Here is a 20,802-nt window from a genome sequence, read left to right on the forward strand (position 1 = left end):
CAGGAGCTCCCCCAAGATGCAGCCCCCCAGGTTCAGGAAGCTTCCTGCACACCCTCGATAGCCATGGTAGAGCTCAGTCCCAGTCTCTTGGAGGTTGAAGTTTCTTTTTTTCTTTTTTGAGAGTTTTGCTCTTGTCACCCGGACTGGAGTGCAATGGTGCGATCTTGGCTCACAGATCAAGTGACTGCCTCTGCCTCCCAGATTCAAGTGATTCTCCTGCCTCAGCCTCCCAAGTAGCTGGGATTACAAGCATGTGCCACCACCATGCCTGGCTAATTTTGTATTTTTAGTAGAGAGGGGGTTTCTCCATGTTTTTCAGGCTGGTCTCAAACTCCTGACCTCAGGTGATCAGCCCACCTTGGCCTCCCAAAGTGCTGAGATTACAGGCATGAGCCACCATGCCCAGCGAAGTTTCTTTACGTTTCCCCACGTTTCCTCATGTATACTTGTTTCTTGGTGACAAGCTTCCTGTGTTTCTCTTACAAGAATGCTAAGCAGGCTTGGTGGGGCTGACCGTGAGCGCCTGATGCCGCCGGCAGGTGGAGGAAATTTGTGTGTGAATGACGTGTTCGGACCCCTTAACAACAATTCCTACCTTTTATTGGCAGCTGCTCCCAGGGCACCCACTGTAGGTATTCTGCTGCCGCTTACAGAGGAGGAACTGAGGTCCAAATGTTTGTTTCCCGAGTAAGCCATGGAGCTCCGAGTTGAGCAAGGCCTGCTGGCACTGGGTCCGCCAAGCCCTGGTTCCGCAGCAATTTTAGCAGATGGAGGAAGGGCCACCACAACCATGGGTGGGCAGCACACCCCAACCCCTGTGCCCCAGGGGTCTAGATAGGGTCAGCACAGCTTTTCTGTACCTCTGGAAACGTAGGGAGGAGGGCTTTGCAAACAGAGACAGAATGGAGCCAGAGGGGTTTCAGGTGTCGGGTAAGCACAGTGAGAATTCAGTCTCCACATCTGGGGCCTCAAAGTTCTTGACTTTCCTGACCGCCTCAGTCTCCCAACCTGTGCTTCCTGAGTCCCATGAGCACCGGGGGCTGTTGATGTGTGAGTCTTTGGTCGTGTGTCTTAGTCAGGTCTAGCTGTGATAACAAAACACCGCAGACCGAGTTGTTCCTGAAGCACAGACACTTACGTGTCACGGTTCTGGAGGCTGCAGTCCAAGGCACCTGAGCATTCAGTGTCTGGGTGGGGCCCTTGTCCTGTTTCACAGGACGGTGCTTCTCACTGTCTCCTCACATGTGGAAGGGGCAAGCCAGTACTCTGGGGCCTCTCTTATAAGGGCCCTCATCCTGTTCCTGAGGGCTCCGTCCTTGCCACCTGATCGCCTCCCAGAGGCCCCACCTCCTCATCCCATCACCTTGGCGATTAGGTTTCCACGTGTGAATTTTGGGGGGACACACACTCATCATCATGTTCACCTTATTTTCTGTGGGTGCTGTCTCCTGGAACTAGGCTGAGTCCCTGCACAAAGGGAGCTTTGATGTGGGGCTCCTGACCCCTCCTGCTCTGTCCCCTGCTGTGTGCCCTCTGCATAGAAGGGATGGAAGATTTGTCAAGAGGCCCAGTTTGGGACAGTACTTACTGGTAATTTGAGGAGGTGAAACTTCGGTGAGGTGATTACTTTAAATAAGCTTTTAAATGTGAAATAATTGTAGATTAATAGAAGAGTTTTAAAGATAGTACAGAGAGTTCCCTCATCCCCTCCCTCCAGCCTGCTCTAAGGCTAACATCACGCATAGCCGGCACATTCATGAGATGACAGCACTAGAGACAGAACTCTAGACTCTTCTCCTGTCCCGTTTCCCTGTGGACAACCTTCCGCTCCAGGATCCAGTTTGGATGCTGTGTCGCATTTAGTTGTCGCATCTGCTTAAGTCTCCAGTCTGTGACAGTTTCTTGGTCATTTCTTGTGTTTTATGACCTTGACACGGGATGAGTAGTGGCTGGGCATTTTGTAGGATGCCTCTCAGTTTGGGTTTGTTTGATGTTGTTTCACAGTTAAAATGAGTATGGATTTGGGGATGGAACACCGTGGAGGGTAAACCCAGGCTGGAGTGCAGTGGCGCAATCTCAGCTGACTTCAACCTCCACCTCCCTGGTTCAAGCAATTTCCCTGCCTCAGCCTCCCTAGTAGCTAGGATTACAGGCATACACCACCACACCCAGTTATTTTTTTTTGTATTTTTAGTAGAGACGGGGTTTTACCATGTTGGCCACACTGCGTGACCTCCTGATCTCAGGCAATCTGCCCACCTTGGCCTCCCAAAGTGCTGTGATTACAGGTGTGAGCCACCATGCCCGGCCCTGTTTTCCCCTTTCTATACTCTGTGTTAGATTTGAGTCTCCAAGTCCAGCCCAAACTCAAGAGCAGGGGATGGGGCGGGGAGATTAATCTCTGACTCTTGGAGGAGGGAGTAGCAAAGAATTTATGAACATATGTTGCCAAAACCACCAACGCCGTCAACCCATATTTTCAGGGAGATACTTTGACCCTATACAGGTACCCACTTGCCAGTGAAGTGACCTTTCACCTGGCTTTGTTCAGTTTTGAACATGAAGCAGGCTGGCTGCCTCTTCCCAGGTTCTGACACGTGGTTTGTGAATTTGATCCATCAAATGTGTAGGGAGAAGCCGATTTCTTTGCCTGTGTATGATGCTGCATCAGAGTTCTGCTGGCAGTTGCATTTTAATATTGGGAGATCTGAAGGCTGTGTCTGATGGGGGTGACACATGGGAGCTTGAAGCAGAAGAGCTGGATGGGCCCCAGTGTCAGGAGATAGTGGTGCTTACTTTTTGCCTATGGGACTCACTTGTTTGCTTGTGACGGTAAGGTAACAACTTAGAGGAAGCGTTAAGATAACGTCAGTAGCAGACTGTATTTTTAGATGCTATTGTCTCTACCCATGTATATGTGAACTTTCAAATTGCCCTGTGTGTTAAGGGGAAAAAAATATGGTTGTAAGTAGCTCCAGCCATAACTGACCCCGCGGCAAATTCAGTTGGCTCTGTGTTGGAGGATTATTAGGCCAGTGGTGTGTTTCATGTTCCAGAATCCTCAGAACTGCTTGATGAGTTGTTATCTGTGGAAAATTCTATTTAGAAGAGGCTGTTCTTAGCATTCCAACCAACTGCTATTGATCAATGACTGCTACTCATTTTAGCAGAATAGTGGGAAGGCAAATCTCCTACAGGAAAAGAAATACATAATGGTTTTCTTTTCCATTCATAAAACTTTATTCCACTCACATGAATTTAATACACATGTTCGTTATCTGTTTTTGAGCATCTTTTCCAGTTCCTGGTGACATAATTGAGATGTGAAAGCATGTGGTATACCCCCACCTGGTGGCAGCATACCTGACTGACTATTTGTACTTGGAACAAAGCTATCTGTAGGGCAAGTGGGTTGCAGATGATCGGCTCCAGCAGGTGGTGAATTGCTGAAATCTGGAACTTTCTTTTGCAGGACGATTTCCTGTTCAGTGTCTCCATTTTAAGCGGGATTCTTTGCAGCATCCTGGCTGTGTTGAAGTTCATGCTGGGGAAGGTTCTGACCAGTAGAGCACTCATAACAGACGGTGAGTAAGGCCGGGGTGCCTGATCTCTGGGGGCTGAGCTCACGGTGGAGGAAGGTGGTGTTTGGGTTTCTCTTAGCTGCTTGCCTTGCCAGAGAACTCAATGATTTGGAATCCATTTCTCACTCTCCTACCCGCCTCAAGCTGCTTAATGGTTCTCAGAGCTCCCCTGTCAGGGCAGATATCGCGTACCCTGGGAATTTAATAAACTCTTCATAAATCACCTCTACTCTGACCTCCTAGCAGGGAGGCTCCGGGCTCCCCAGCCTCTTAATCATGAAGCACAAAGGGCTTCCTGGAGTCTTGGGTTTTATGTGCGTTGCTCCCCATAAAAAGTAAGTGCCTTTTCTGGATTCTATAAATGTTTCCTTTGTGGATTCTCCATGCTTGTTTTTCCTTTCAACTAGTGGGATGCTCGCCTGGGAGCTGAGGTTGCAGTTACCAGGTGCCTGCTCTGGGGAAATGAACTGTGTGTTCTCTGCTTAGAATCTCAACCAGCTAGAAGAGTCTGTGTGTGTCCCTGTGGGACAGGAGGAACTTCCTTTGTGACCTTAGGGATAACAGAGAGGGAGTGCATGAGTGCAGGAAAAGCACGTTTCAGGCCCCAGACTCTCCGAGACACTCACTGATGAATAGACAAGAAACTTGACAGGCAGTGCCACCTGGACATGTGGCTTTTATTTATTCCTGAGGATGTGCAGAGCCAGGGGTCAGAAGTAGTGCTAGGGGGTCAAAGGGCAAAAGTCTTTTGGGGATGGTGGGTGCGTCTGCACAAAATAGAGCAGAAATACTTGGATTCTTTAAAAAAAATGTATATATATATATGTGTCTGTATATATATGTATATATGTACACACATAAAAATGTTTTTTGTGTGTATTTTTTTTTTTTTTTTTTGAGAGATAGAGACTTGCCATGTTGTTGCCCAGGGTAGTTTCAAACTCCTGAGCTCAGGTAGTCCTCCCACCTCAGACTCCCAAAGTGCTGGGATTACAGGTATGAGCCACTGTGCCTGGCTCGATTGCTTTTTAAGGAATACTTCCTTGTCCCAAACTCTCAAGTCTCTTTTGTGTGTGAAGTGTGTGAGTGGAGATGTGCTGGTGACAGTGATGGTTGGCAGGGCCAGGGTGGGGAGGCCCTTCTCACCCACGTGACAGAGCATGGTGACATGGCGTAGGCTGCTTGTCTTATTGGATGTTGAGGACCTGCTGGGTGCAGAGCTGGACTTTGTACAGTGGGCAGAGCACAGGAAGCCCAAGTGATGTTTCCACCCTGGGACTGAGCTCTGGCCCAAGAGTCCATCTGCAGAGGTGGCGAGACTGTTGGTAGATGTGTGGGCAGGTCTGGGGGTGAGGGCAGGGTGTGGGCTGGTTGTCCTTGTTGGGGGGCCAGAAGTCCCTGTGCCCACCACCTGCCCCCGCTCCCCACTCCTGAGTCTGCAACACTGTCTTTTGGGAAGGCAAGAAGAGGCCCCCAGCTTTTCAGCCATGGCTATTCTCAGAAGAGCATCAACCATGTGCTTGGATGTGCATGGGGTTCCTTTGAACAGGCCTGAGGATGTAGGGGGTTACAGGACCTGACATCCTGACTGCAAAATCCCGGGACCCCAGACGCTCATCAGCTGACCACTCACCAGGCTGGCTGTACTGAAATTGCTTGGGGTGTTTGTTGAAAACACAGATTCCTGGACCCACCCCGAAGATTCTGATTCCAGGGGATTGGGTTGGGGCCTGGAAACTGCTGTTTTACACCAACGCCCCAGCCCACATGGTGCACAGCAAGGTTTGGTGCTGTCCCTGTTCCTGCCCCAGGGGCCAAGTACAGCATCTCCCCAGGGAGGATGGCCCCCGCTGTGCCCAGCACTCCCGCATACCATGTGACATGCAGCTCAGAGTCCTTCCTCAGGGGGCCCCGCCCCCACAGCTGCTGTTGGTTTCTGCCTTTGTGAAATGCTGCCTTGCTACCCAGGCTGAGGAATCCTTTAGTCCATATGAAACCAAAGCTATTTAGATAGTAAAAGTGGTTTGAAACGGCGAGAGGACTGACTGCCTTGACTGCTGGGGTTTGAGCCTGCCTCTTCCCTGTGCAGCTTTTAGCAGCGCGAAGGCCCCTCCACGGGCAGCAGGCGGGCAGGGCCCATGCCTCAAGCTCCAATGAAGCCCTGGGTTGCCACCTCCTGCCAGGCTGGGGGCAGTCAGGATCCTGCTGCCATCAGGTCCCAGGTTTGATGCTGCTGGAACATGAAGTTGCAGTGACATTGGCCCAGCAGGGTTTACACAGTTCTCTTGTGCCTGGTCCTGTGCTAGGTGCTGTGCTGGTTGGGAATCCAGCCCTGAAGCAGAGCCTCCCTTTCCGGTTTCTGCCTTCTTGCTGCGAGGCATCGTGCCCTGATCCCCAAAACATGGTTGCAACTCAGCCAAGTAACCCCTCTGCTACAAATACACATCTTTCTACCTGAGCTGGGTCTAAAGACCTTAAATCAATCAGCCTCCTGAGAATGACACAGCATACTGAGGCCACAGCCTGAGCATCTGGGGTCTCTGCCACCCACTGAGACATTTTAGAATTGTAGGCAGCTTGCATCCAGTTGACCCTAATGTATTTTCCTGCAAGACGTGGCTTCCTTGGCCCAGCCTTTCCTATCTGGGGCAGACCTGGGATTTGGGGTAGGGAGTTCACCCACTGGGATTTTCGTAGTCTGCTGCTTTGTGGTCTGAAAAAGCAAATGCCTTCCTTGGCCATGGAGCCCTCCTTTCCTTAGGGATGAGTGTAGCCAGGACGGTGGTGGGGGTGGGTGGGTGCTGTGCCAAGAGCGGAGGGATGAGTGGGCCCTGGCCAGGGCTTTGGGCTGGGACCTCCAGCTGCCTTAGAGGTCCCTTTATGTGGCTCTGAGGGCCATACTCTGGCCCAGCCCCTTAGGCTGCAGAGTGGAGGCCTCGCTGGCCTCAGCTTCCCTCAGCTGCCTACCTCCCTGGCAATGTCTTCTCACTAGAATAAGCAGGAAGGGCAGGAATCCCTGGGGTGGGCAGGAATCCCTGGGTTAGGCAGGATGGGTCTGAACAGCTTTCTGGGCTCCCGATGGTGAATCCACAGAGGCAGCTCCTCGGGCAGTTCCCGGGTGGGCAGTCAAGCCCCTCTGGCTTGCAGACCTCTGGCATCTTGATCTGCTCACTGACTGCAGTTGGGCTACAGACAGCCTTGCTGGCTGGACACCTGACTGTGGACCCAGCAGTCAGAGCCCCCAGCAGGAGTCCCTGGCCCCACCTGGCCCATGGCCATGGGGCTTGACACCCCCTCCTTGGAACACTGGCCCTGAGACTTGGTTGATGGTGTTTCCTAAGATTATAGATACTCCAGATACATGATCTCTGTCTACACTTCGCTGTTCTGGCTTCCACCATGTGATACGGTGTACACGGGAGAACATCAATAAGGCTGCTTTTCTCATAAAACAACTTCTGACTTGGATTTATGCACATGAATCCATCACACGCATAAGCAGTATTTCCATCATACTTGTGAACTAGGGAGGAGGTCATTAGAAGGAAAAGTGAGGAGTTTGGGTGAAAACTGTCTCACAATCAGGGGAAAAGTAGAGAACAGCGGTCCTCCAGGTAGAGGGAGTCTGAGGAAGGGGCATGGGGGGGTCCCTTCCTTCCTCACTCGGAAGTGGGGGAGGGCAGAGCAGGGAGGGGCTTGAGGTCTAGGGTGTGATTTGGGATATTTTGCCAAATGTTGAAACAGGTAGGGTGATATGATTGCTGTTTTCTGCAGAGTCCTCTGGTCATTGGTGGTGGGGAGCAGAGTGGAGGGAGCTGGGAGCTGAGCAGGGGGAGGCCTGTGGAGAGGAGGCAATAGCAGCTTGGATGGGGTGAGGGAGAGGGTGTGGGAGGTGGTGGGGTAGGTATAGGTGGGCAGTGGAGGGATGAATCAACCAAGTGGCTTTGATGAGAGACAGAGAGCAGAGGCAGTGCCCCACCCCTGAGCCTGTTCCCAGGGGGCGCTGTGCTCTGTGGCCCCACGATCTGCTAGGTGGTGTGTTGCTGGCAAAACATGCAGGAGTAATTATAGCCTCCTGCTAATTCTACTGTCTGGGATCTGGGCCTTTTCCATTCATTGATTAGCAGAACTAGGGAGTGATCTGTAATTATCTCCTCTCTGTTCTTTCCTTACTTTGGAAGGTGGGCGGGCAGGATGGGGTCAGGGAGCCATGGCTGTCATCAATGTTGGGGGTTCCCTGTGGCTGCCAGCCAGGCTGCGGCTGAGCCCAGCATCCTCTCTGGCGGGGAGGGCCGGCCTCCCCTGTCACCTGGCAGGGGCTGGCTGAAGTGGGCCAGGCTGACCCTGCCAGCTGCCTTGCTGTTCGCTGGGGCGTCCTTATAGCCAAGAAGCAGATCTTCAGGGAAAGAAACAGCAGGATGTGGATGATGGAGACTGTGGAGAGATTCCCGACTTCCCCACTTTACCCTGTGCGTGCAGTCAATCTGGTCTGATCTGGTTTATTGCTTTGGGTGTGTCATTGTCATGGGTTTGTTCCTATCGGGACGACTGGGCTGAATCTTGCTTTTTATTAGTTAGGGTAATGTGATTTTATACAACAAACACATACTACAAATCAGAGGAAGAGTGAGAGGGCCCTGGGGGAGTGCTCTGGATGAGGGGTGCAGCTTCAGTCCTATGGGAACAGCTGGGGTGAATCTGGAAACTCCTCTGAAACAGGTGTGTGCTCTTCTGCTTACGTCCAACTCTCAAGTACCCATCCGCGATGATCTTTCAAATGCACAAGAAACTTTAGAATATTCTGCACACAACAAATGTGTTTAACTACACAGATCCTGATCCAGTTGGCAAAGCCAGACTGGGGGAGCTCTAACCAGGATGGCCCCAGCCATCGTGTTGTACCTAAATTGATGACAGCATTTCTTCGCTAGAGCGGCTCTGTGGTCCCAGCTGTAGGGAAAGGGCCAAGCTCGTGAGGCTGGCCCTACAGAGGGGAGTGACGGCCGGGCCTGCCTGCTGTGCTGATGCGGGCTGGGGACTCAGAGCTCTTCATGTGGAGTAAAGGATGTTTGGAGTGATGCCCCAGGTGGCCACAGACTCAGTCCCCAGTCCCTGTGTGCTCAGTCCAGCATCCTCAGGCAGACTCACAAGAAGTGAAGCCGAAATGAGTCAGGCTCTGTCATCACAAAAGGTGAGCTGAGCTGGGCAGGGCAGAGTCCCCTCCTAGAAGATATGGCAAACAGGCGACCCTGTCAGCAGTCTCTCACCTGTGGGCCATCGGGGAGCGGCTGGTGGACCTGCTGTCAGGAGCAGCAAGCTGGGCTGGCCTTGGTGCTGGCTGGCTGAGCGGATGACTTGGTGGAGCTGAGTGGACATCTAGTGGCTGTCTGGGGAACCTCACACTCTTGGCCTCTTTTCCAAGTAGGAGCTGACTTGGGCTTCCTTCTCCTGAGGTGACTGATGACCGCAGGAGCCGGGCAGGGGTGGTTCCCTCCCAGGACCCAGCGCTCAGACCCGGCCCCTGCCTCCTTCCTCTGTGTGGTCACTCATTAATGCAGTGGTCATCTGCACCCCTGATGAAGGCCGGGCCCTGTCCTGGACTTCAGATACTGCAAGGAGATACAAAGTTCCTGTCCTTAAGTTTAGGTTTCTAGTGAGAGAGGAGGTGGATGGTTAAAATGGTGAAGCTTGCATGTTAGCTGGAGGCAGAAGGGTATCAGGCAGAGAGGAGGAGGTGTAGGGGCTGGGGGCTGCGGACAGGGCTGGGAGGGAGGTGACCTTCAGTGGCGAGGCCCTGGGCAACAGTGAGAAGTCCAGTGGCCCTGAGGCGAGGGCAGGGCAGCTGTCACAGGGTCGTGTGGCTGGATCCGAAGGGCCTGATGGGATCTGAGCCGATGATGGGGGCTTTCCTGCCAGAGAGTCTGGCTGCTGCTCACTGACAGAGGGTCCCCTTCATGGGGAGACCCTAGAAGCCACCCTAAGCCATTCCCTTCCCATGTGGCCTTTGACAGCTCAGGTCAAGTAGAAGTATCACATGTAAGCTTTGAGACCCAATGGGCTGCTGTGTGAAGGAGATGGTGGTCGGTATCTAGTAGCTCCAGTTCTGTTTTTATGGCCATTTCTCCAACCATGTAGCTAATACTTTGCAAAAAAACAACATAATAGACTTTACATTTGTCTTCTGGAGGAAAAGGAAAAATCCTCAGGTTACTTAGAGGAGACTTGGGAAAGGATGTAGGTTTGGGTAGAATCCCAGCCCTTCTTAACCTGGATAACCTCCATCAATGTATTTAATGTCACTGCTAGTTTTCTCATCGGCAAAAACAGGGATGATGACGATAATGTGTCATCACAGGATTGAGAAGATTTATAGGTAACTGCACATCCTGAACACCCAACTCAGGATCTGGCCCAGCAGATACTCAGATATGAGTCCCCAGGTAATCTGAATGTCTACTGTGAGCCCAGAGCTGTCTTGGGCACTATGGACTCAGCAGAGAACCAAACCCTTGCCTCTAGGAGGCTTGCGTTCTAGCGAGCATGGGGGAGACGGGCTAAAACCACACATGGCGTCAGTTCCCGGAAGAGAAATAAAGCAGGTACAGGATGATGGTGGGGGTGACAGCTCTATTCTGGGAGATATCTGGTGACATTTGGGCAGAGACTTGATGGGCCCAGGTGGTGGCTGTTACTCGTGAGAGTTTTGGGCACTGTTCCTTCTGGCACATGCTCCAGTGTGTAGAGGCAGGACTGGCATTTGGGTAATTTTCTTGGATTGCTTGGCTCTGCCATCTAGCCTCTCTCTGCTTCCTTTGCAGGGTTTAACTCCCTTGTGGGTGGCGTGATGGGCTTCTCCATTCTTCTGAGTGCGGAAGTGTTCAAGCATGACTCAGCGGTCTGGTACCTGGACGGCAGCATAGGCGTTCTCATCGGCCTCACCATATTTGCCTATGGGGTCAAGTAGGTTCTTGTGCTTTCCTCTTTGCTTTCCCGGCAGCCAGGAGCGCCACTTTTCCACCACCTTCCTCAGCCAGGAAATGACAAAGTAGGCTTCTGAAGGTCACCTTTTGTACCTGTGCCCCTCCTGAGCCTGACCAGTGTCAGGTAACTGGAAAAACACCCAGCAGAGGTCAGATATTCTTGAGGCTGGCACAGAAGTGAGGGAGGGACAAGAGGCTTCAGGCCTTTAAGCCATAAAGGCACTCCTTTCCTTCCATCTCATGCCTTTCAGAGCCTGTGTCCTGACATCTATGCTCCTTCCTCTGTCTTCATGATGCTCCAGGGAAGCACCTTTACGTGGTTTCCTTGCAAGTGGAGCCCCTCCTGCCACACATGTGGGATGCGACAGTGTGCTGGCCAGAGGCTGCCAGTCTCTGGACTTAAGAGAAGTTCTGTGAAAGGGGACTAGTCAGTGCAGAAAGGCTGTGCAGCATCACTGACATGGGCTTCAGCACCCAGGCTGGAGCTGGCCTTTCCGAGAACCGTTTGTTTCTAAAGGGTGCTGTGCTTTTCAATGTTAAAATGCTTCTATTCCTCAAGGAAAGGTAGGATGGCTATCATCAAAAAGAGGGCCACCTGCAAGTGTCGGTGAGGAAGTGGAGCCTGCATGTATGGCTGTAAGAATGGACAATGGTGCAGCCGTGATGGCAGCTCCTGAAATTGTGAAACATGGAGTTACCACGGGCCCCAGCTGTCCATGAAATAAACAGCAGGGTTATTCATAATAGGCAAAATGTAGGGCCAACCCAACTGTCCACTAACTGGTGAATGGATAAATGTGGTAGAGCTCTGCAGCGGCCTCTTACTCAGTCCCAACAAGGGACGAAGCGCTAATACTGGCTACAACATGGATGGAGTTGAAATGTTACAAAGGAAGTCACAAAAGGCAACGTGTTGTGTGACTTTGTGGGTTTGCCTATTCATATTTTATATAAACAGAGGCCAGGAGGGTGCTGCTCATCAGGTGTGGGGAGGATGGGGTGTAACGCTACAGCAGGCACGGGGTTTCTTTTTGAGACGACACAAATTGAATATACAAAAAACTACTGAGTTACATAGGTGAATTTTGTGGTATCTGAATTATCTTAGAAAAAAAAATGAAAACATGTTTCCCCAAAGCTCCCAGCCCCATGCGGTGGAGGGTCTGGTGGGGAGATGACTTTGTCTATCTTGTCTCTGCAGACTCCTCATCGACATGGTGCCGAGGGTGAGGCAGACACGTCACTACGAGATGTTTGAGTGAAGGGGGCCAGCGTCTGCATGAGACCATCGAGGTTAGAAGTTTCCACATAGGCAAAGGGTGCCAATATTTAACTGAACATCTGGTTTCTTTTTGGAAATTTTCTTTCACACCGTCTGTCGTTACAAGACAAGGTCTGCCCAGCCAGGTGGATCTACCTTGCCCCCTTCACTTGCTGCCCCCATCAAACATGTTAGGACAACGCCCCTAGGAGGGGACCCGCTTCCCCATCTCTAGCCGGAACTGACGTTTTCTATTCTCTGGAATACGATGGTTCTCATGAGGAGGATGAGACCTTTGCTTGGCAGAAAGGTCTTTGGTGGTGCTCTGAGCCTGCACTGCATAGGACTGAGCAGACCCGCCGCCTCCAGCCTGTGTGGCCCTGCCCCTCCTGGTTCCAGGTCTCTCCTCTCCTGGCAGGTCTTAAGGGAAGATTGCACCCCTCACCCTTTATACACCCAGAACCATCAGTATGTCACTTCCTAATTTCTATCAGTGTATCTCATTAGTTTCATACTGTTTTACTAATCCTAAATCTAAACCGATTTGCTCAAAAGGAGACCATTCTATTTTTTAAAGTACTTAGTGATATATGTATAAGCTTTGCATGGACGAATTCAATAAGCACATGACCCTTTCTTGTATATTCAGAACCTGAACATCCATGTGAAAACTGGATCATTTTTGGGAGATGTGAAACTACAGTTTATTTGTAATAAATAATTGTAATCTATCGATATATGCATATATCTATAAGCTGTGTTACGTGGTAATGGTATATTACAGTCTGAGAGACGGTTCGCTGCTCCGTAAGGAACAAGACGTTCCCAGCTGATGTCATGGTAGGTTTAGATTCCATAGCAGTGTTCCCCAACCTGCAACGTTCTGTACCTCTCGCACCACTGCTTGCCCGGGCAGTAGTGTCTGACCAATAAAGACCTTCACCGTTTTGTATGGTTTGGGAAGACTATCTTTGGGAGTCGTCCCTGTGCGGCACCAACACATGGGGAGTCCCGTCATGGGCAGGTTTTTCACTGTGGCTGAGGGATGACGTGGAAGGGGAAGCTTGTGCCTAGGGGGCCTGAGTGTGGAGCCCCGAAAGACTGTGACACAGACCACCCCCTCTGACCACTCAGGTAGGGGCTGTACACTCACCTGGCAGTGCTGGAGGCTGCTCTTGCCTGGAGCTGAGGGACAGCTGCGCCCAGTTGGGGCCCTGTTTCCCCTCCAGGCTGGTGGAGGGAAGGGAGTTTGTTCTGTGAGGTCATGGAACCTTGGCCAGTACCATGCTCACAGGTGGCTTCCCCAGTAGTGCTCTGAGGAATATGTTGGGGGAGGTTAACATGTAACATGAAACTAAAGCAAGTGTGGGAAGTGTAGGATCCTGTTGGTTTCTCTTCTGCTGGTTTTCTTGTTGGGTCTAATATGGAAGCTCAGGGAGGGAAGCTAACAACTCACTGTGGTGGCGTTGCCCAAACACAGGCACTCGGCTTTCCCTTGACACTTTTTCAGGACTTGTGTTCCAACAAGCACATGCTGTGTCAACTGTGTGGTGTCTCCATTCTGGTCCGCCAGCTTGAGAGAGGCCATGCAGATGAGGGCCAGTGTCACCTGCAGACAAACTGTCAGGACTAGATCCTCCCTGTCTCCAGGGCACTTGCCTAACCAAATGCTCACGGCTCACTGCTTCCTGGCTCCGAAGCTGCTCTCCAGAGGGAGAAATCTTTTCCAGGTCCAGTGTGTGCTGGTGCTCAGCCCCTTGTAGGGCTATTTTCATTAGCTCATTCCAAAAGATTTTTATTTATTAGCAAATCACTGGTGCAGCGTACAATTATCTCAAAGTCTAGCAGTTCACTTTCTAATTCAATTCCCTTCTAGGGGAAGGCAGCCCAAGGAGAGTGCTCAGTGGTGGATGTGACGTAAGGGCAACAGTAGTAAAACCTTCCCCTCGCCACTCCGTAAACACACCTTCCTGTTTGTCTTGCTAACAGCAGTTTCAGCAGCGTGCTGCAAACTGTGAACTGCAGCTGGGGGAAGGTGTGTTGGGGACACACCTGGACAGCAGCTCAGCTTTGTTCTGGAGGTGACCCGGCATGCACATAGCCCCCCAAAATCACTTCCACCTGTCACACAAGAAGAGTTTATTGAAAAATAAAGTTCTCCCTAGTTTTCCCTACAACAGTGGAAAACAAAGCAGTGCTCTCTATGCCAGTACAGTACGTTTGGACAGCAACACCTTGTTTGCAGAATCCTGCAGTACTTCACCCAGAAGTGAACCATAGAAAATGGCTGTAACAGGATCTGTTTGAAGACACAGATGCAAACGGCCATTAGCTTAAAGACATCAAGGTTGTGACAGCAACTACAGAAGGGATGTTACCATCTCCTTTGGCATCAACTATTATGCTATGAATACTTGGGTAGGAAGCAGTTAGCAAAATGCTTCCCAAGTTCACTCCCTCTCAGCTTTGGCAGATGGGAGACTGCTCTGAGGTTCCTGGCGTGCTGTCCCGAGAGGCGTTTAGGCCTCCAGCACCACAGATCCTCTAAGTACCCACCCTGTCCCCACCATCCTCCATCAACAGTGGCCCTACCCACCACATAAGCATAGGGTTCCCCAGCTGTGGGGTCAGGGTGGCAGTGAGGGAGTGTCTTAAGGCTCCACAAAACCTGGGCTAGAGAGATGCTTTGCAGACGGGAAATTCCAATCAAGCACTGCATCCATAGGACTATGAGACTGCTGATTTGGCTGAAGAGAATCCAAAGGAATTTGAAAAAGACACCAAACTCCAGCAAATTCCACACCTGCAATCTATCCAGAGTTGTGCCAAGACAGAGCAGGAGATAAGGAAATAAAACTTCCAATCCACCAGGGAAGTAAAAGGCTAATCTCCTCCCAAAACAAAAAGCAAACTGATATTTAGGTGATTTGGGAAAATATTCAACTGTGAGCAGCCTCTAGGAGCTGTTCTGAGAGGCAATCCCTGCCCCATTGCCCCCATCTGGCAGGGTGGGGTTGGGTTTTCTCTGGGACCAGGCCAGGGAATAACCTTTAATTTGATGGAAACATGCAGAGCTAACCAGCCTGGGAGTCCGATCCCTGAGGACAGGAGGGGCCACCCCAGCCCCTAGAGGGCAGCAAAAGACCTGCTTGGGGGGAATGTGTAAGTTCAACTGGTCGGCCATCCCCCCGTTAACGCAGACAAGCCTCCATTACTGCAAAGGAATACTGTTAACTTTGACTCAAGGGGTGCAGTCTGTCAGAGAACGTTTCAATTTCTGCTCAAAAATGCTCCTTGAAGAAAACCCCTGGAATGTTCTGAAAGACATCAGTGGGATAGGGTCCATGGCTGGCCAAAGGTCACCTTTAACCTTTCCAGCTGGAGTCCATAAATTCTTGCAGCCTTGTTTCCTTGGGGGCTGAAGTCTGGCATATTTTCAAACCAGTACATTCAAGAATGCAGTAAAATGCCAACCAGCAGGGTAGGCCCAGAACTAGGAATACTCTAAACCAGTAATTCCTAAACCTACAATCAACTTGGAAACATGTTTTCATGTAGATATCATTTTTGAATCAACAGGAAGGGAATGAGCTCAGCTCTTTATTTCTCAAGTTTTAGGAAACACTAATGACAATACTGAACATGTACTAGGGCTTACTATGTGCCAAACACTGTGCTAAACACTGAATCCTCACAAAACCCTAAATGCTAAGAAAGCTAGGGTAATTTTTTTCTGCATTCAAAACTCTACAGCTAATTTGGTCTTTTGCTATACAAACTTGGTCTCCCACTTTTTGTTGAAGCCAACAAGAATCACAGGAACTCACCCTCAGCTTCACCCCATTTAGCAAACTCCCAGCTTCCTAAATGAGCATGAATCTATTTCTGTCCATCCATCTACTCACATGAAGATGCTCTGCAGCCCCACAGGGACGGATGGGATTAGAATAAAGCCAATAGGGAAGTTAAAATGCTTTTAAATAAATAAAATAATCCAGGCTTGGGATAGTAACACATACAACACAGCCTGTCGTTAACAAAATACTTTTTTTTTTAAATCAAGAATTTTTGGCCAGAGGAGAGGGTGGCAAATGTCTAATTATATACACACGCTAGGTAAACCACCTTGGAGAAAGGGGGTGGCCACCTTGGTCTGCTCTAGAAAGCACACAACTACCTATAGACATATAGTTCCAGTCCAACACATCACACTGATGTCAGACCCTGCCAGTGAGTTGTACTGGGCTCCACTGCCAAAGGGGAAGCTCATTATTCACCTTCATTACATCTTGCATTCACTAAGGAAACAAAAAAGGGGTGCACGTCCTTTCCCTTTCATGATGCTAACTAGTTCAAGTATTTCTTCTCCAAGCAGGGCCTTGAACTCATTGGATGCACCCGCTCACATGCTTCTGCCTCAGCCACACCTCAGCAAGTGCGTGGTGACAGGGAACAAAGGTCACTTGGCACACTGGCAACCAGCAGTCTCAAGGTAGACCAGAAGGTATGGCAGAATCCAGCCTTTTCTTGAGGTTCTCAAGGCTTCATACCCACCTCTGGGGGTGAATGCATACATGCTATGGCCTGGCATGGGGGTGGCAGGGAGCTTCTGCTGTCCAGTCTGAACAGCTACAGTGACCCAAGGACATGTCCTATCTCTTAGCTGGAGGAGTCTGCTATTGCCCTTCAACAGTATCCAGATTCCAAAAACCCCAAAGAAAAGCGAAAAGGCACATTAAGGAAACAAATATCACCAAAGAAACAGACTACTATCTCCAAACGCACAGCAAACACACAAAAAAGCAAACTAAAATGAGCAGTGACAAAAATCCAGTCCAAGCAAAAATAAAAAAAGCATCTCCATTTATACATGTGCAAATCAAACTGCATACACGAAATAAATGAGGTGTTTACTGGCATTTAAAGAAGTCTTTTTACTCCTGAAAGTATTTACCTTTCAATGGAAAGCTTTCTCTTTTAGTAAATTAGATAAATGTTTTCCCTCAAGTTTTTTAAGAGCTTAGGATCACAATGGGGAATATAATCCAAAACAAGAGGCAAGATATGATTATAGTGCAGAAAAACATTAATTATGACTTAGGATTTCTCTCCCCATGGAACTGTTATCAACTATAAATCGGTTTAGGATTCTATCAAGATTAGCAATGGCAAACCCTCCACAAGCTCCCACCCAGCGGGCAGGGGCACCTTCCTCTCCTCTTCCATGCAGGGCTGAGGGAAGCCCCACCCCATTTCCTCTCCAGGATCACTGAACACACCTGGGCCAAGTCTGAGGAGGCCTGGGAGTCAGTACACACTCAGGGGTCACCGACTCTTCAGATAATGCCCTAAATAACTGGAGTGTTGGCCTGTTTGTTCCAAGAGCAGCTGCCCTGCCAGTGGACCTCCCGCTCACTTCCAGCCAATACTGGACTTGGGGTGATGAAAGAGGAATTTTTAAATGGGAGAAAAGTACTCCTCTGGGCTGCCTGACCCTGGAGGGTAGGGTCGTGACTTGGAAAAGAAGGGGAAGGTAGGGAGGCCTTGAACTTAGGGACAGCCAGTAAGTGATCCCTGCAGCTTCTGGAACCCAAGGCAGAGCTAACTTACTTTTCAGCTTTCTTGCTTAAGCAGCAGAGGCTAAGTGGGTTAAACTTCACTCAGCCTGCAGGCTCCCCCTGCTGGTCAGATGCTTGCATTGACATCCTCAGTGTTCACTGCTCCTGGAAGACCCCAGGAGAGGGCGGTGCTGGCCCAGGGATTGCAGGTCAGAGAACTGTAGCAAATGCCCACACCCTACAGCCAAGAGGCCTGTTCACAAGGAAAAGCTCTTCCTCACAGCAAGGATAGCAGTCATCTGCCCTCCTACTCCAGGAAACTGCCCTTGCAAAGCTTAAAGAAATGCACATGCTCATACACATACACACAGTCACCAACAAGGTTTCCTTTGGACTTCCGCCCTTCTTGCTAGGCCCAAGCAGAGGCTATTCTCAGCCAGGTCTGGAGGTGCCCCTGTGATGGTGCTTAGGGCAGAGGCCCCCCTCCATGTACTCTCCCTGGCAGATGTGTGCAGGGGCCACCTAAGGAGTGGAGGAGACCCCGGGTGCCCCCTCCCTCCTCTAGTCTCTTAAACGAGGTACAATTCAGACCCACTGAGCAGGGGTCTCAGTGAGCCTAAGAAAAAAGGCTGGTTGCGCATTTGTGTAGCAACTGAGAAAGCAGAAGAACATTAACTTCACAAGACTTAGAGGCCCCACACTAACTCTGGTCCCCATGAAGCAGAATTCTTCCTTTCTCTCACATTCTGAAATCCCACCAGCCATTAAGCTTTGCCCATCAGCTCTGCCCAGCAGAGGCTCCACCAGGCTGCCCTCTGTTAGCAGACAGGGTGCTTGGAAGCCCCGGCATGGAGCACATCACTGAGTGACCGAGGCACCCAGCAGGGGCCAGGTGGATAATGCCAAGTGCTCACATCAGGCAGAAGGGGGCTCATTCGCATCAGCACGGTGATGTCAGAGGCTTTCCAGAAACTTACAAGCTTGTACAGAGCATGGCAGCGACGATTCAGAGTGGGTGGGAACTTATACAAAGGCAGAACATGGGGGGTCCAGGGTTTGGAAGGTGAGGTCCAGTGTGTCTGACCAGGCCTAACTGCTGACTGGTTACTCAACAAGTCAGAGTAATCCTGCCTGAAGGAAAAGCCAGCACCAGATTCCCACCTTTGAGAGCCACACCCTCAGGTAAGCAGCCAGGACAGTGCACTGCATTCATCTCGAGCTGCCCCCGCTCCCCCAGCAGACATCAAGAGCCCACCTCCCTGGACTTTGGTGCCATCAGAGGGGAAACAACACAAACCCACCTGTCAGGAGCCAGCTCCGGTCATGCCACAAGTTTTTAAGGACTGACCTCACTCCTGTCCAAATCTCGGCTCAAAGGCAACCCTCTCCAAGTCCAGGAGCAACACGCGAGTCCCTCATCTCTACTTTCCTCCTCATAGTGGGGCCGAGGGAGGGTGAATTTACCAGAAACTCCAAAATCCCTCAGTCCTGTATTTCTTTCCTAAAGGGATTCTAAAAGAAATTATGGACAAGGAATGTGTATGGGCATGGGGACATGGAGGAAAAGGGCCTCATCTCATCTTCTGTCCCTGGCTGGGCTCTCTGGACAACACAGGCACATCCTCCTGACCGAGGGAGCCAATGCTCTAGCTGCCATCTATGACAATGCCCTGGGGACTTTGGCTGTGCTTCCAAAGTGAAAGTTTCTTTTGCTCTGCTGCCAATCGTTTTGAGCAGCCAGGTCTCCATGGCTGCTCCTGAGCATACCACCAGCCCCACGGCACACTCTGCCTCCCTACAGCACTCTGCTTGAAGCAGACAGAAAAACAGTGTAGTGAAGGTGGATGATTAACATTGGAAGTAAAAGAAGCCTGTGATCAATCCCTCCTCTCCCTCCCATGGTCCCCTCCCTCCCACCCAAATAAATAAGTTAATGGGTTTAGGAATGTTCCCATTCGAAGTTCTCTCCCATCAGCTCAATTCCTCCTGTTTTGTTTTAAAGGACTCTCGAGACTTTCTTTTACCCTGGAGCAGCTGCAGTGACAGTCTTCCCACAGTTGCTCCTTGAGAAACAGGAATGACGTTGTGCCAGGGGCAAGCCAGGCGTCCGGCCTGACATACACTCTCTTTTTGTTTTGGTGAAGACTCCACTGAGCTGCTCGGAGTGCAGCAGGAGCGATACCAAATCAGAACCTTCTACCAAAAAGTTCAGGCTCTTGCCAGAGTCCCTGGATGACTTCTGCCCCTGGCCCTGTCTGACGGGGCTAGGGCACTGTCTTCCCCGGCAGCATGGTACGGGGCTGAGCAGGTGGCCGCTATAGGCAGTCTTTGCAGAGAGCCACCTGGCCCTTGATGAAGTCCCGGCAGGGGCAGACTCTCCGGTGCCTGGGGTGGGCGCCTGCGCAGCTGAAGAGCAGGAGGTCACCTTGAAACACACAGTGCTTATTCTTGGGGTCAAAGGAGGGCACCAGGATGTCCTTGGCCAGCTCTGAGCTTTGGCAGGTCACCTCATACCTGAAGAGGAAAAGAAAGGAACAAGGGTTGGTGATGCAAGGGCCAGAGCCTGTCCTCATCACTGGCCTTGTTAGCCCACATCTTGAGGCATGGGGGATGTTAAGTTGTCTTGTCCTACTTTAGAAATGAAATGGTGCCCACCCTCTGCCTCTGCAATCCTCCACCTCCAGGCATCTAGACTCAGGAATGAATGTGTGTACCAGGCTGTGCATGCAGGGGTGTGTTTGAGGCTGCTCAGTGAAGCTTTGTCTGCAATGGAGAAGAACTGGGAACAACCCAAACAGTCACCAAGCTGGGAATGGCCAAATAATTCATGGCCCTTCTGTGCTTTTAGACTTCTCTGCAGCCACGGAAAAAGAATGGGGGAAAAGAGAGGAACAGGAGAGTCATCCTGAGGAAAGGCAAGTCCCAGAATGGGAGGCATAGAGCAATCGGCCCGCCGTGTGCACATGGGATGTGAGGGCTGCCAGTTGAATGACTGCATGCTAATGCCTTAGCAATGGTTGCTTCCAAGAAGTGAGAATGGGGCAAAGCTAAGCATTATTTAAAATTTTTTTAAGTATGTTAAACTTTTTAATTAAAGGCTTAAAAAAATAGCCTTAGCTTCTTGCTGGAAAGCAATCAGACCGAAGGTGCTGTCCAGGGGCATCGGCTCCCGGGGTCTTTGCAGTCACCCTTCAGCCACAGCAATCTAACCTGAGTTAGAAGCAGGTGAACTGAGGCTTCAGGATGTGCAGAGAAGGCCTGAATCCAGGCCCTCTCTCCCGAGCCCTGTGCTCTTGCTCCTCTGCCATCTTCTCCCAACAGCTGAGTGGTGTCAGGCTGTGGAGCCTAGTGGCTTTGCTTCCTTGGCTGAGACCACTGTTTGGGGGGGCCAAGGATATTCCGATGTTTCCATTCCCAACAGT

The 20,802-nt window shown here is 50.7% G+C and overlaps 2 protein-coding genes and 1 long non-coding RNA gene across 9 annotated transcripts in view; 1 reads left to right on the forward strand and 2 right to left on the reverse strand.

Moving 5' to 3' along the window:
- TMEM163 (transmembrane protein 163) overlaps nucleotides 1–12,779 on the forward strand; it is a 267,032-nt gene extending 254,253 nt beyond the window's left edge. Inside the window, exons 6-8 of the mRNA XM_035305067.3 lie at nucleotides 3,473–3,584; nucleotides 10,400–10,541; nucleotides 11,763–12,779. Of these exons, the coding sequence (XP_035160958.1) occupies nucleotides 3,473–3,584; nucleotides 10,400–10,541; nucleotides 11,763–11,823 (315 nt within the window). The 3' untranslated portion in view covers nucleotides 11,824–12,779. The remainder of the gene's footprint in view (nucleotides 1–3,472; nucleotides 3,585–10,399; nucleotides 10,542–11,762) is intronic.
- On the reverse strand, nucleotides 8,065–13,049 carry LOC144576672 (uncharacterized). Its single transcript, XR_013518972.1, has 2 exons — nucleotides 12,976–13,049; nucleotides 8,065–8,804 (listed from the first exon to the last, which is right to left on the reverse strand). It is a non-coding gene; the product is annotated as an uncharacterized LOC144576672 (long non-coding RNA).
- Nucleotides 13,050–13,946: 897 nt separating this feature from the next.
- MGAT5 (alpha-1,6-mannosylglycoprotein 6-beta-N-acetylglucosaminyltransferase) overlaps nucleotides 13,947–20,802 on the reverse strand; it is a 326,791-nt gene continuing 319,935 nt past the window's right edge. For all 7 annotated transcript variants that reach the window (XM_054257690.2, XM_008998990.5, XM_078327938.1 and 4 more), the window contains one exon: nucleotides 13,947–19,894. In XM_054257690.2, the coding sequence (XP_054113665.1) occupies nucleotides 19,696–19,894 (199 nt within the window). In that variant the 3' untranslated portion in view covers nucleotides 13,947–19,695. The remainder of the gene's footprint in view (nucleotides 19,895–20,802) is intronic.

Source organism: Callithrix jacchus, chromosome 6 (assembly GCF_049354715.1).
Source record: "Callithrix jacchus isolate 240 chromosome 6, calJac240_pri, whole genome shotgun sequence".
Classification (NCBI taxonomy): domain Eukaryota; kingdom Metazoa; phylum Chordata; class Mammalia; order Primates; family Cebidae; genus Callithrix; species Callithrix jacchus.